This window comes from Triturus cristatus, chromosome 4_1 (genome assembly GCF_964204655.1).
Source record: "Triturus cristatus chromosome 4_1, aTriCri1.1, whole genome shotgun sequence".
Taxonomy (NCBI): domain Eukaryota; kingdom Metazoa; phylum Chordata; class Amphibia; order Caudata; family Salamandridae; genus Triturus; species Triturus cristatus.
In genome coordinates, this window is record NC_140585.1 from 563476026 (window position 1) to 563490156 (window position 14131).

Below are 14131 nucleotides of genomic sequence, written 5' to 3' on the forward strand. Positions count from 1 at the left end.
GGAAGATCGAAGTTCAGCCAGTTGTTGATGTAGGAAGGTCCTTGTTTGTGGTGGGCTTTCTAGGCGTGTGTGATTATCTTGAACGGGCATATTTTCTGGACATTTCGGAGGTGAGGAGAGATGTGGGTACGTTTTGGAGGCCCAGTATGAGTCTAGCTGCTGTGTTCTGTATTATCTGGAGTCTTCTGAGGATCTGGGTGGAGATACCAGTGTACATCGCATTGCTGTAGTCAAGGCGGCTTGTGACGAGGGCTTGTGCAACGATCTTTCTGGTGTTTACTGGGATCCATCTGAAAATGTTACAGAGCATGAAGAAGCAGGAAGAAGCAATTGTGGTGACCTGTTTCATGGTCAGTTGGCTGTCCAGGTTCATGTTGAGAATGCGAACGTGGTCAGTCAGTGTTTGTATGGGTCTGAGTTCTTCCAGTCACCAGCTGTGGTCGCAGGCGGAGGTGTTTTTTCCGAAGATAAGTACCTCAGTTTTGTGAGTGTTAATTTCAAGGCAGCTGTTTCTTATCCATTTGGCTTGGTATTAGAAGAGTCCTTGGTGAGTGAGAGTCCATGGGATCTGATGATGTCTGTGAGGGAGGTCATGTAGCTGTTGAACAGAGTGGGACTGAGGGATGATCCTTGGGGCACGCTGCATGTGATGTTGTTGGGAGTAGATGTGAAAGGAGATAGACATCCATCTACCATCATCATCGCAACTGACAACATCAGAACCCTCCTCGACCAAGGAAATAAAGTGGTTTTGATTCTCCTCAACCAGCCTGCAGCATTCAACACCGTCGCCAACCACATCCTCCTCGACAGGACTCCACAACATAGGCATTCAACAACATGCCCTCAAGTGGATTATCTCATTCCTCCCAGGACACACCCACTTTTTCTGGGTGTGTCCTGGGGGGAATTAAATGATCCACTTGAGGGCATGTTGTTGAATGCCTGTGTTGTGGAGCCTGTTGTTGAGAATGTGGTGGGCAACGGTGTTGAATGCTGCAGACAGGTTCAGGAGAATCAAAGCCCTCTGGGTGTGTCCTGAAAGGAATGAGGTGATCTACTTGAGGGAATGTTTTTGAATGCCTATATTGTGGAGCATATCGATGAGGATGTGGTGGGTGAAAGTGTTGACTGCTGCAGAGGTAGAGAAGAATCAACACCACGGTTTCTCCTTGGTCAAGGAGGGTTCTGAAGTCAATTGCAGCGATGAGTGTGGTCTCTCTGCTATGATTGGCTAGGAAACCTGATTGTGATGTGTCAAACAGGGGGTTTTGTTCTAGGTAGTCGGTGAGCTGTTGAATGATGGCCTTCTCAAGTACCTTGGCTGGGTATGGAAGAAGGTAAATTGGCTGATAGTTTTTGAGGTCACTGAGATCGACTGAGGGAATCTTTAGGAGGGATCTGATATATCTGTGTTTCTATCCATCTGGGAAGGATGCTGTGGAGATGGAAGCATTGAGGAGGTTAGTGAGTTCAGGGCTGATTATATTGGATCTGAGGTTACAGAGATGGTGGGGGCAGGGTTTGGTAGGTGGCCCGGAGTGGATGGAGGACATGATGGTCATAGTGGTCTATTAGTACTGGTATTGTTATGAGACATCAGAGACTATCTCAGCCCATATTTAGCTGGATGAAGAAAAGTGGTCTATGTTAGAAATTTTGGGTAACGGAAGGGAAAGTAATACATTTGCATAGCCTTGTTAGCTTAGCCAATGAACCTATCCTGGTAATAAAAGCTAGAAAAATCGATGCGATGCTCATTACAAACATTTATATGCAGTAAGCAGCCGCCCTTTGTAACTGAAGGATGATCTCAACAACTAAACAGGCCCACAAAGATACTCCGCCTTGTAGAGTTCAAATGGTAAATGATGCCAGGACTGTAAATATCTCATTTTTAAGTAAGATCAATTGTCTAGTACATGCAAAGAAGGAGGAATACTCTAGCACAAAAAGTAGCCAGTGAGAACCTGGGCTTTGTGGGGTTAATTTGAAATGCTCCCTCTGCTTCTGACCCATATGGGCAGTGGGGCTTATGTAGCTTTTAAGAAGGCAGGTTTTGTAATGAGCAATCATAGTCTTCTTGGATTAAGAAGATTTATTGAATTAGAAGATCAACTGCAGGTGATTCTCCCTCTCCAGCCAACAAGCAAATGGCTGGAAAAGGTACACACACATAAATTCCACAGAGATGTTCTAATACAGAACATCATTATTTAAAGATACAAGCAAGATTACAACAGCAGGTTTAGGAGGCGACCATCTACATACATTCACCACACCTGTGTCATGACAAAGAACATCACTTTGTATTTTCATGTTAGGCTTTGTGTGGATCTGAAGTGTCCTTTTTCACAGGACCAGAAAGATGATGCATGGAGAAGAAGTATGAGTGAAGATGGAATGCTAGAGACTCTCATCTGCTGGTACCCTCTGCTCACAAGGACTAACTATCAGTTGCAAGTAGCAACAGAAATTAAAGTGATTAGCAGTTCATCTTCATCTCAGTGGGCTCTAACCAATTTCTGAATATCAGGATAGACCAAACTAAAACATTTTAATTTTCCTCCCATAAGCAGCAACACAAGCTGTCTGAAAACACTGTGCATTGTTAATATAGCTTGTTATCATTATTTGTATTTAGCACTGGCCCTCAACCATCTAACAATGGGATCCAAATTACCTGTCATATTGAGGGCAGAGGTGCCCAAGACGGGAATCTGGGGATGTTTCTCTGTGATATCAGCTCAAGCATACCAATGGAAGCTAGAAGATGCCAGTACTTCTGATGCAGTCCTGAAACTATTGTGCCACAAGGGGATATAGCACACACATCAAGACCTAAATCATAGTGACAATGCCTCGAGAGAGGGGACAGGATGTTCTTACCCATAAGTACCAGCCAGGAGGATTAGCACACCATCTGGTTGTTGTTATTACACTTTGATTATTGCTCCGCTGGAGTTGGTTATTGTCTCAATTGGGTATTAATAGTCTTTTTGCCTTGAGTGGTGCCCGAATGGAAGCAGCCATCAGTGTAACACATGACTCATAAAAAATTGATCAAAGGCCCCACATTACATTGCTGCCACTAGAGTTTTGCCACTGCTAGTGAACACACAGCTAACCTACAGGTTACAGTGTCCACTGCACCAAATGAAGACTGTCAAGCCTTTAGAACCAAATGCTTCACCCAAGATGTTGATGTTAGGCCCCTGCATGAATCTGAGTGTGAACCCCAGCTTTGAGCTCACCATAGCAAGCTGTACTGTTTTTTTACCCTCACCTCAGCTTTCACAATGATCTTGCACGTATACTGTGCCCTTTCCATGATACGGAGTGAGACCCAGAGTGGGGCTCTGTGGTTGGGAGTGCACACTATGTGTGCAATCCTTTTTTAAAAGAGTGACTTTGTCATCTCACAAGACTGACATTGTAGCAACATGATTATAGATGAAGGACAGTTTTTTCACAATTGTCTGCTTGGGAAAGCAGCCTACCATCATCTCCTGTATGTTTCTAATTGTTCTGCCTGTAACATAAAACCAGCTCCTTTGATTATCCATGCAGACCCTAGGTATTGCTTGTGCATGTGATACTTGTTTATAGAGGATGCATGTAGAGTGCGAATGATACATTTGGGTGTGGTCACAGTGGGTTTCACTTTGTATCAGACTTACTTTGGTGGAACGTAAAGAGATGCCAAGCAGCAGATGTTTCGTGTTAGGCTCCTTCTAGAATATTCCATGGTTTCTTTTAAGTGGGCCAGATTGGGGAATGTTGTTGGATTTAAGGAAGGTGACAAAACATCCTTGGAAGCTCTGATGCTTACTGGCCCTCGGTTGCCTGTGTGAGGCCTTCCCCCATAGGTAGTAGGTGGGTAACTGAGGCATCCACACTTGCTTTTATGCTCTTGTTTTGGGTTTCTCCTGGGAGGAAACTCTCAGCTCCAACCTGGCCCCCTGATCTCACTTGTAACAAAGACCGCTGCTGGACCAGTCTGCATTGAAATTGAAAAAAGTGCAGCTCAGGCTAGAATAGGTCAAAGAACTGAACTGCTGGAACAGATAAGGACTGTCTCCAACTAGACCACGGGTCTCCAACGAGTGAGCTACTGTAGCGCCCCAGCTACCTCTGGGTTGCTCACCTGTGTGCAGCCCAGCTTATTAAATTAGAAAGCTTTTGCTTAGTTGAAATAATAATACATATAACAACATTGAGATTATACAACACTAAAAATATTAGTAGCTCTCAATGCGTTTCATTAAACATAAGTAGCTCTCAGTATAGAAAAGTTTGGAGACCCCTGAACTGGACTATAACGATGGGATACAAATGTCGAGTCACTAGGCCAAGATTTCCTGACCAGAAGCATGGGGGTCCCACAGAAGTGGCAACCATGTGATTCCTTTGACCTCCAAGGCTGTGGTCATGACTGCAAACTCCATTTGCCATGTTCAAGAATAGCAACCTTCGAAATATTCGATTAGCCTGACAGAAGTGACTGTCAACATTCTTCGTTGAGGTAGAGACCAGACTGACTGCTCATGAGGGGCACGGGAGGTGCTCTTGCATGATGACAACACTGCTCAGAAGAATTGGAAGCTGCAAGGATCTAAGGCAAAGAAAAGCAATGCTATTGCTGCAAAATGGTGTGCAGTTTGCATCAAGATGCAGTGAAAAAGGTCAGAGGCTCAGATATGTCTTTCCAGTACAGGCGTTTTGGACACCTGTGCATGAGGGTATTCCAGAATTTAATAGGGCGTGAATTCCATTCTGTGTTCTAGCACCAAAAAGGTTGTAGTGTAGTGTTAAAAAAGATTGTGAGAGGGGGAAAGGGTGAGAGAGGGAGAGGGAGAGAGAGGGAGAGGGAGAGAGAGAGAGAGAGAGGGAGAGAGAGAGAGGGAGAGAAAAAGAAACTTCAAAGGTAAAGAGGAGGACATCTCTGAACTAAGGGAAGAGGTTTTAAACCTAAATGTAAATTGTATTTGGACAACGAACAAGAGATGGAAAAGTGGGAGCAGGGCCACAACAGAAAATCAAGACACTGAGTTGAAAAAGTAACTAAATTAAGGAACTGGACCTACTGATCGAGTTTATTAGCAAATCTGGTGGGTCGGAAAAGGACAGTGTGAGTAGTACCACTACCAGCCCCATAAAGGACATTTTCTGGTGAACTCAGGGAAAAGCAGGGAAGCTTTAGACTGCAGCTGAATGGAATCATGCTGAAGGATAAAGGGGCAGATGGGTGTGGCTAGTAACATAGCCTGTGTAAACACAGAACAAAGAAGGAAAATGTAGTACTAAAGGAGGGAGGGTAATAAGGAGAGAGGGAGACAACAGATAGTATGTGCAGGGGCAAAGACAGCCAGAGAGCAAAGGAATATGTATTGGGCAACATGAGCATATGAGGACTATTATTGTGGAAGGTAAAGTTTGTTGAGAGGTGGGAAACTGGTTTATACAAGGTGAGTATGCGACCAAGAAAATGCGGACACTTTTTCAACCTTATGTTGTTATGTGTAGGCCCCCATTGGTAAATGCTAAACATGAGATAGAGAAGAATTATTTCAACATGCTTGAATTGCTTTCTTATAGAGAGGATACTTTAGGTGCTATAGATTGGTCTTGCACCCGATAAGAAGCTACCATGATACACCTTGCCCAGAATTAAAGAGAATTGAGGCAGAGTCCCAGTTTCCATGGCAATCATATATACCTTTAACAGAAAGTCATGTTGGCTGTTTTCAGTTCAGCGGGGGTGGAGGGTGCACGCAGGGCTGCCTCAGCTATGGCAAATGCAGGGCAATGTAGGTCAAAGCAATGGGCCGTGAATCTCTGAAATAGTTTCCTCTAATCTTTAACCCCCAGTTGCAGTCGTAGGCACATCTACGATTTTCCATCGGTTAGGCAAGGTGGCTTTGTCAACGTGAATGTGCTATATCTTATGCAGCATCAAATGATGGCATTTGGTTCATTTTGAAGAAGCGACTCCTTTAGCAGATAAGGTAATTGAAGGACACAGATATACATTGGCATGCCAAGGATCGCACAAATCTGGTCAAACAAGTACTCCTAATTTCTCCTAATACCATAGCATCCAACCTGCACACTAACCCATGCCTCGAAAAGACTGCACCAGGATGAGTGACATATTTTTACAACTTGATAGAAAATCATTGTATTTTATATTTAACCTTTTTTTCTGCCATGTCTTCTCAAGTCTGGGATGATTTCTGTTGTGATCAGCATTATTTGCCTTTAATACATTTGCTCCCACTCCTCACACACAAAAACATTTCTATGAACTGTAACTTTAAAGTTAATCGGTATGTCTCCTATATGGTAGTTTTTGCTATACACTCTGGTCTTTTCTTTTAAGCAGACAGGATCTATTTTGCACAGTAGAGTTGAAAGAGCTGGAGAACCTACTATATTGGAGCGCCCACTTCTTCCTCCAAATGGCATCCCAATAGGCTTACCGTAGACCACAACACTGAATGCTAATAACCAGGTCACTCACCCGATGGGGCAGAAGATAAAATCCACACAATGCATTTGTCCATCAAACTTTACCCCATTCCCTGAATAGCTGACTTACTTTTCTAACTTCACATGTTTGTGCAGAGTTGTTAGTGTTCTTTCTGAGATCAAGGAACTTCCGTCTAGATGTACAAAAATCAGAATAGCGATTTCGTAATTGCGATTTGTTGCGCATCACAATTTCTAATGTTGGTATTGTCATTGGCAACACTGGCAGGGCGGAGGGAACACAACTCTCTCAATCACTGGAACAACTTTCTCCAGCTTTCAACACGTCTCCCGAATGTTATATCTTGGGTATAATCTCAGACCCAGGTTTCAAATTCCCTCTTGAGACAATAATAAACTTTGAATCCACTGAATGTACCATTCTGCATTCTCCACTCAGTCTGCCCATGAAACTGTCTCCCTTACGAATCCGTACCACCTTCCATTCCACATTCCAAGACACAAGACGTCCCAAGGCAGACTGATGCAGAACAATAAAAGCCAAACACATTTACATACAAAAAGCATAATACAAATAAATAACCAGTACATAATACAAATAGATAACAAGTACCTCAACAGACCACATCTCCTATCCCCACAAATAACAAAGAGAACAAAAAATAAATTTCCTTTGCATTACAAATTCCTAAAGATGCCATAACACTTGAACGGAGTTTCAGTAACTTATATTGCCCAACTATTCATCAAGCTACAGTTGACAACAAAAACAGTGTATTATTAATAACATAGGCGAAACCTAATGCATTTACCAATTCTTGTTTAAGCTGTCATCCCCTCTGACAGCTAGAATTGGGTTTATTGTCCCAGGAGAAAGAGTGGGAATACAGGGGGCCCTGTAGGTGGCAAGGGGGTGAGATAGAAGGACTGTAGGATGGGAGGATCAGAAGGGCCAAGCATGAATGCCACTGGAGTCAAGCTATCCTGGCTGATGAGGGCTGAAAGCCCGAAACCGGTCCTAGGATGTTTTTTTCCAGTCCAGGGAGGACCTGGCCTAGCAGTTCAAGCTGGACTGTTCCCATTGGGCGCAGGCTCAAGACTGATTCGCATATGGCAGGGTCCAAACTGGAATGGCATGGTGAGCAAAAAAACGTTGGGTATAGGCCCAGATCTCTGTACTGGGGTGAATGTATGACATTGTTCTGCATTCTGTCCATCAATTGTTCTTTTTGCATCTAGCTCAGCTGGCACCTAGAGAAACCTAGCAAACCTGTATATTGTTTTAAACTAGACTCCCAGAAGAATCGAGTATGGGGTAACTTGTGTGGCTCCCACTAAGTTCTGTTACCCAGAATCCCTTGCAAACCTCAAACTTTGTAAAAATAAAAAACATATTTTCCTCATATTTCTGTGATGGGAAGTTCTGGAATCTGCGTGGAGCCACACACTTCCACCCACCCATCAATTCCTCAAGTCTCCCAATTAAAACGGTACCTCACTTGTGTGGGTAGACCTAGTACCCACAACAGGAAATGGCCCAAAACACAACGTGGACACATCACATTTTTCCTGTGAAAGCTGACCCTTTTTTCGCCATGTGCCTAGCTGTTGATTTTGGACCCTAGCTCTGCTGGTACCTTGGGAATTGTAGGAAACCTATAACTGTTTTAGAACTAGACACCCAGTGGAATCTAGGATGGGGTTACTTGTGTAGCTCTCACCAGGTTCTGGTACCCAGAATCCCTTGCAAACCTCAAACCTTGTAAAAAAAAAAATCCCCACATTTCTGTGATGGGAAGCTCTGGAATCTGTGTGGAGCCACACACTTAGAACCATCCTGCAATTCCTCAGGTCTCCCAATTAAAACAGCACCTTACTTGTGTGGGTAGGCCATGTACCCACGACAGGAAACGGCCCAAAACGCGGCATGGACACATCACATTTTCCCACTTAAAACTGGCCTTTTTTTTGCAATGTGCCTAGATGTGAATTTTGGACCCTGGCTCCTTCGGCACCAATGGAAACCTAGCAAACCTATACATTTTTTGAAACTAGACATCCAGGGGAATCAAGGATGAGGTGACTTCTGTGAATTTTTCAGAATCCCTTGCAAACCTCAAACTTTGTAAAAAAAACACCTTTTCATAACATTTCTGTGATGGAAAGTTCTGGAATCTAAGGGGAGCCACAAACTTCCTCCAACCCAGCATTCCCCCAAGTCTTCCGATAAAAAAAGTAACACACTTGTGTGGGTTGGCCCAGTGCCCATGACAGGAAACTGCCTAAAACGTACTGTGGAGACTTCAAAATTATCAACTATATAAAGACGTTGTTTTGCGGGGTAGTCACCTTTGTTTTTGAGCCTGGGCTCGGCGGCCATCTAGGGAAACTTACCAGTTCCAGATATTTCTTAAAACTAGATACCCAGGGGAGTCCAAGGAGGAGTGACTTGCGTGGGTCACATTTTTCTCACATTTCTGGGTGGCAAAGTTGTGTGCTCATCGGGCAGACACAAATTTCCTACCACCCACCGTTCCCCCAGGTCTCCTGATAAAAATGATACCTCACTTGTGTGGGTGGGCCCAGTACCCGTGACAGGTAAGGGCCCCATACGTATTGTGGAGACATCAAAATGACCTATCACAAAATTACCTGGCTTTGCAAGGAGATCACCTGCGTTCTTGGTCCCGGGCTCAGCGGCCATCTAGGGGAAACCTACTAAACCCACACATTTCTAAAAACTAGACACCGGGGGGTCCAGGGATGTGTGGCTTGTGTGGACCCCCCAATGTTTTCCTACACAGAATCTCCTGCAAACCTCAAATTTAGCTAAAATAAATTATATTTTTCTGAAATTTCTCTATAGGATCACCGCACCGGCACTAATGTCCTACCACCCAGCATTCTCCTTCGTCTCCCAATAAAAATGATACCTCACTTGTGTGGGTGTACAATGCAGGATCACCTAAAAACATATTTTAAAACAAATATAGTGCTTAGGACCAGATGTACAGCAATTGGCAATTGCGACGCGCCAATTGCTCCAAATTGCGAGGAGCAATTTGCGAGTTGCAATTGCCAATGTACAACAGTGTCTGATTTATTTCTGCATGCCTTACCTCATGCCAGTGTCTTTCCCAAAAGTGTTATTTCGTGGTCGCTTTCTGCATCCATGACACCGAGGAAAGAATTTTGCATATTTTGGAACACTGCAAGAAGAAAAGGATCATGATACGGTTGTAGTGTTAAACAAGCCTTTGATATATAGATGACAGTGAGTATTTCAGTCACATTTAAAATGTAATCTTTGAAAATATCCTTGATTGCATTATAGTTTTGTCTCAAAGAGGTTCTAAACGGGCAGCAGCCCTAGAATGGCTCCCATAGAAAATTATTTTATCACTAACTGGTAATCATCATTATCCTGAGCCCTAGTGTTCCCCATTGCAGCCCTAACCACATGAGTAGGCCTTACTCCCTGAGACAGCTATCCCTTCCAAGATATGTAAAAAGTGAAAAAAACACTTTTAAAGTAGGTTTTTTTAACTTCTACTACTAAAACCTATGTCCTCTCACCTCCTTTTGTCAACATCCTGCAATTAGCAAGCTAATTCAGGTACCAAAGAATATGATGGTGGAAGGTAGAGAGTGACGAGGACTGTGATGGGGAATACTGGAGCTCAGGGTAAAGAAGACTCCCGGTAAGTAACAGAATCATTACCTCTTCATCTGACTTCTGTGTCCCATCGTATTCATACGAGGGCATAACTAAGTTTACATTTTCAGCAGGCACCCAAAACATAGACAAACTACAATTTTCTTGTAATATTCAAGTGTTTATTAAAATAAATACTCCTTTTATAAATCAACCAGCAACAGTCTTCAAAACATCAGAAATAAAAAATTTACTATTTTTACAGACATCCAAATGATAATGTTTAAAAAGAAGTATAGGAACTAGACCATGTGGCTCCTCAACAAATTTCTTCTAGAGTTACTCAATTTGAGTCTGCCCATGAAGTAGGCATCTCCAAGTAGATTTGTCTTGGATGTTTCCTGAGATAGGCTCACTCTGATAAATATGCCTGAGCAACAGCCTGACATACCAATCTTCTCAATGTTTCTGTTGATGGATTATTTTCTTTATTAGTCTGCACATAGGACACAAACAGGGATTCTGAAGTTTGAACACATTTGCCATGTCCAAAGATATAAAAAATACCCTTCCTACATAGAATCCTAACAGAATATTAGAGACAGAACCCATTTAAGAAGAAGCAAGACAACTTTATTTGGATCCAGTAGTAGACTCACTCCAAACAATCATAAGCAACAGAAAGTAATAACCAACGGTCCTTACTCGTCTAATCAATTAGCTTATTTTACTGCCACTAAAAAAGCAACTTTCACTGTTAAACATGCAAGAGAAGCTGATTCTAGCTTGAAAGGAGGCCCCGGAATCCTTGTTAACACAGTAGTTTTTGAGAATTTTGAATTATCTCCCCAGGGTTCCCTGATCCATCTGATGGGTGACCATTGAACTGTTATCGTGGAAGAAGCATTTGTAAAGGATTAAAAGATGTTGCTACTTTATCCTTATTCCTATACCAAAGTTAAAAATGTTCCCATGTTTGGTGTATGAACAAGAGAAGAAGGATCTCTGGAATCTTAGATGCAAATAGCTACTGCTCAGGAACATCCTAATTGTTAAAGAATGGCACTCCAACTTCCAGGCCATTAGGTAAAGATGTACCAGGATTTCAGAGTCAACTGTGTAGAGTTGAGGGGTGATGGTTGGCTGTTTGCCTGCCCAGATAAGCGAAATGATGAGGGAGCGCAATTTGCGATAGAATTGAGTGGTAAGAGGAATCGGAACGTTCAGAAACAGGTACAGAAATTTCCGCAGAACTACAATCTTGGCGATTGCGATTCGGCCTGCCAGAGAAAGCGGAAGCCGGCTCCAGGTCGGGATCTTAGATTCCAACCAATTGACTGCACAGCCGAAGTTGGATCTCCATAGTTCGTCCAGATCCCTACTTAGCCAGATGCCTAGAGAGCGCGTAGGGCCAGAAGCCCACAGAAACGGGAAGGCAGGAGTGAACAGCGTGGTAGCATCGGTCAGGGGGAATAACACCGACTTACTCCAGTTTACTTGAATCCTGGATAGTCCACCAAAGCGAATTATCTCTCGAACGAGAGGGCTAAGGTTTTCCTGAGGGTTACGGACATATAAGGTGACGTCGTCTGCATACATAGAAACGAGGAGATAATGGGCCGAGAAACCAATTCACCTGTGGGTGTGGTGCTGACGGAGACTGGCGACCAGGGGCTCCATCGCAAAGGCAAAAAGCATTGGCAATAATGGGCATCCCTGCCGGGTGCCCCAATTGATACTAATAGGGTCGTAAACCGGGCCATTAATACGGAGACGCGCCGAAGGATTGGTGTAGAGATGCATGATCTTGCATATGAACATCGCACTGAAGCCCATGCGTGGCAAGAGATAGAAGCGGAAAGGCCATTCCAGTGTGTTAAACGCCAAGAAGGTGAGCATTGGTTGGAGAGGCATGCAGATCAAGCCACAGTTGGCGAAGAACTTTATGGTATGATGGAATACTTCTTGCTCCAATAAAAACATACTGAGGATTGTATGTTTCTGCATGGAAATTGTTTTTTTTTCCAGAATGTACATTGCTTTTACGGATACCAAGTGACAATCTGACCATGAGCAAAGGGGCCTGGCTACACCAAGAACCTGACTTTTGTTCTCCCTTGTCAGTTCACATAGCTCTGGATTACCTGGTTGTATGTGCAGGCCGTCATTGATTTTCCTTTCACCTGATAAAAAAAACCTTAAAGTGCTTTTAAGATTGACTGAAGGGTCTCTGATGGGGCCAACTTCCCTTCAGCTCCATTCCCCTCAGCGTACCACCCCACCCCACCCCACTAACATGCGCCTATAGATAATATTAAAGGTTATGGGAGAACATTGGAAACCCTCTCAGTAGAGTATCTGAAATTAACCAGCACTGTATTTCTTGAGATATTTTTTTCTGATATTGGATTGCCCCTCCCCCCCTGGCTCTACACTATGGGGTCTGGGGAGGCACCTAAGGTGCCCCCCCCAGTGCTTAATTTGTGCCGGTGCTTTCCGGTGCTTAGCACCGGCACTTATTTATCAGGGCCGGGTCTACAAGCGCCTGCACGTCATATGGCATTGATCATATAATTACCTCACTCAGTTGCTAACTCGGCGCAGACAGTGTTTTTAATTGTGTTTCCCGAGTGATGAATCCTGGTAAAGAGTGTTGCGGCTGTCAGAGCCGAGATTCCTACGATATGAAAGATGATTCATTACTGGTCCAAGTCCAACAATAATTATATACTGCTAATATCCATATCGCATGCGCATTGCGAATTTGCCTTAGGCGCTGCCGCCGGCCCTTACTTCAATGTTGCCGGTGGGAGGATGGGACACTGATTGGCCTAGATTTGGTTTGACGGGGGTAGGCAGCAGCGTGCGCAGGCAGCGTGCGCAGATTTCTTTTTAGAATGCCACGCCCCGGCACACCCGCACTCCACGAGTCAACAGCGGATGACGTTGAGGGCAGGCAGCAGCACCAGCACCAGCACCAGCACCTGCAGACCAGTCCTATCAGTTAAAAAAGGCAGTGCCCCGGCCACTCACCACCAGTAACTGTAAGTACTAATAAGTAGCCATGCTATGCTCATTTTTTTGTTGAGAGTGGTGTTGTGACGGTTACCGTGGTAGCGCCACAATCTGAAGATTCGACGATGCCCGGGACCCTGGCCTAGCTGTACACATTATATTATGATAGGGCCGCCGGGGTTAAGTTAAAGACCCTGCCCGGCCCCTGCCCTTGAAGTGTCCTCCCCTAAACAATTTACCGCTTAAGACTCGAGTTGTTAAGAGCCTTGATAAGCAGGATGTTAATTACATTTGTTGCCTTCTTTTTTTATGTATAGTTGCAACCTAATCAATGAGCCCATACTCTTAAAGGCTCTTTAAGCGTGCCATGGTTTGTGCTTGTAATAGTGCCTTAATATGTAAAAAGTGATGTGCTAAGCCAATTGACAGGGGTAGGTATGCTTCGCAATAATGTCCTGCATTAATTTAATTTGAAGCACTCTATACAGCGTAGCGTAGCGACTTCCCGCCTCCTAGTCCAGGCCAGGGGGCTAATGAAAACCGCGCGCCATCTGAGCATTCGATTCAACAGGCTCTTCATGCCACTGGCTTTCCTGAGTCACCCGTTCAGATTTATTTTTCCAACTAAGTCTATGGCGGAGGCTGGCAGAGCTGAAGTATGTATGTATCTACTATGGAAATACCTGGGAATTATTCAAGATTAGAAAAACGCTCCAAGTTCAAGCTTAAGGCACGCTCTACCGTACTCTCCCCTTTCTGCTTCTAAAAGACTTTTAATCACCACGAGACCCCCTCAGAGTTTCTTCCCTTTCCCCCAGCTGCTAAACATCTGAAGCTGAATCTGGCACACATATCTCGCGTGGACTTCAGAAGTTAAAAAGAGCCTTTTTAATGGACACATAAATATTGTTTCATGGATGTAATGTAATATTTTCTTCAGTGTTATGATAACCAGACCAAGAAACACTG

At 43.9% G+C, this 14131-nt stretch overlaps 1 protein-coding gene across 1 annotated transcript in view; it reads right to left on the bottom strand.

Annotated features, from left to right (window-relative positions):
• LOC146855233 (cadherin-related family member 3-like) overlaps positions 1 to 14131 on the bottom strand; it is a 628588-nt gene that overhangs the window by 63128 nt on the left and 551329 nt on the right. The window contains exon 21 of the mRNA XM_085651100.1: positions 9612 to 9701. Within this exon, the coding sequence (XP_085507226.1) occupies positions 9612 to 9701 (90 nt within the window). The remainder of the gene's footprint in view (positions 1 to 9611; positions 9702 to 14131) is intronic.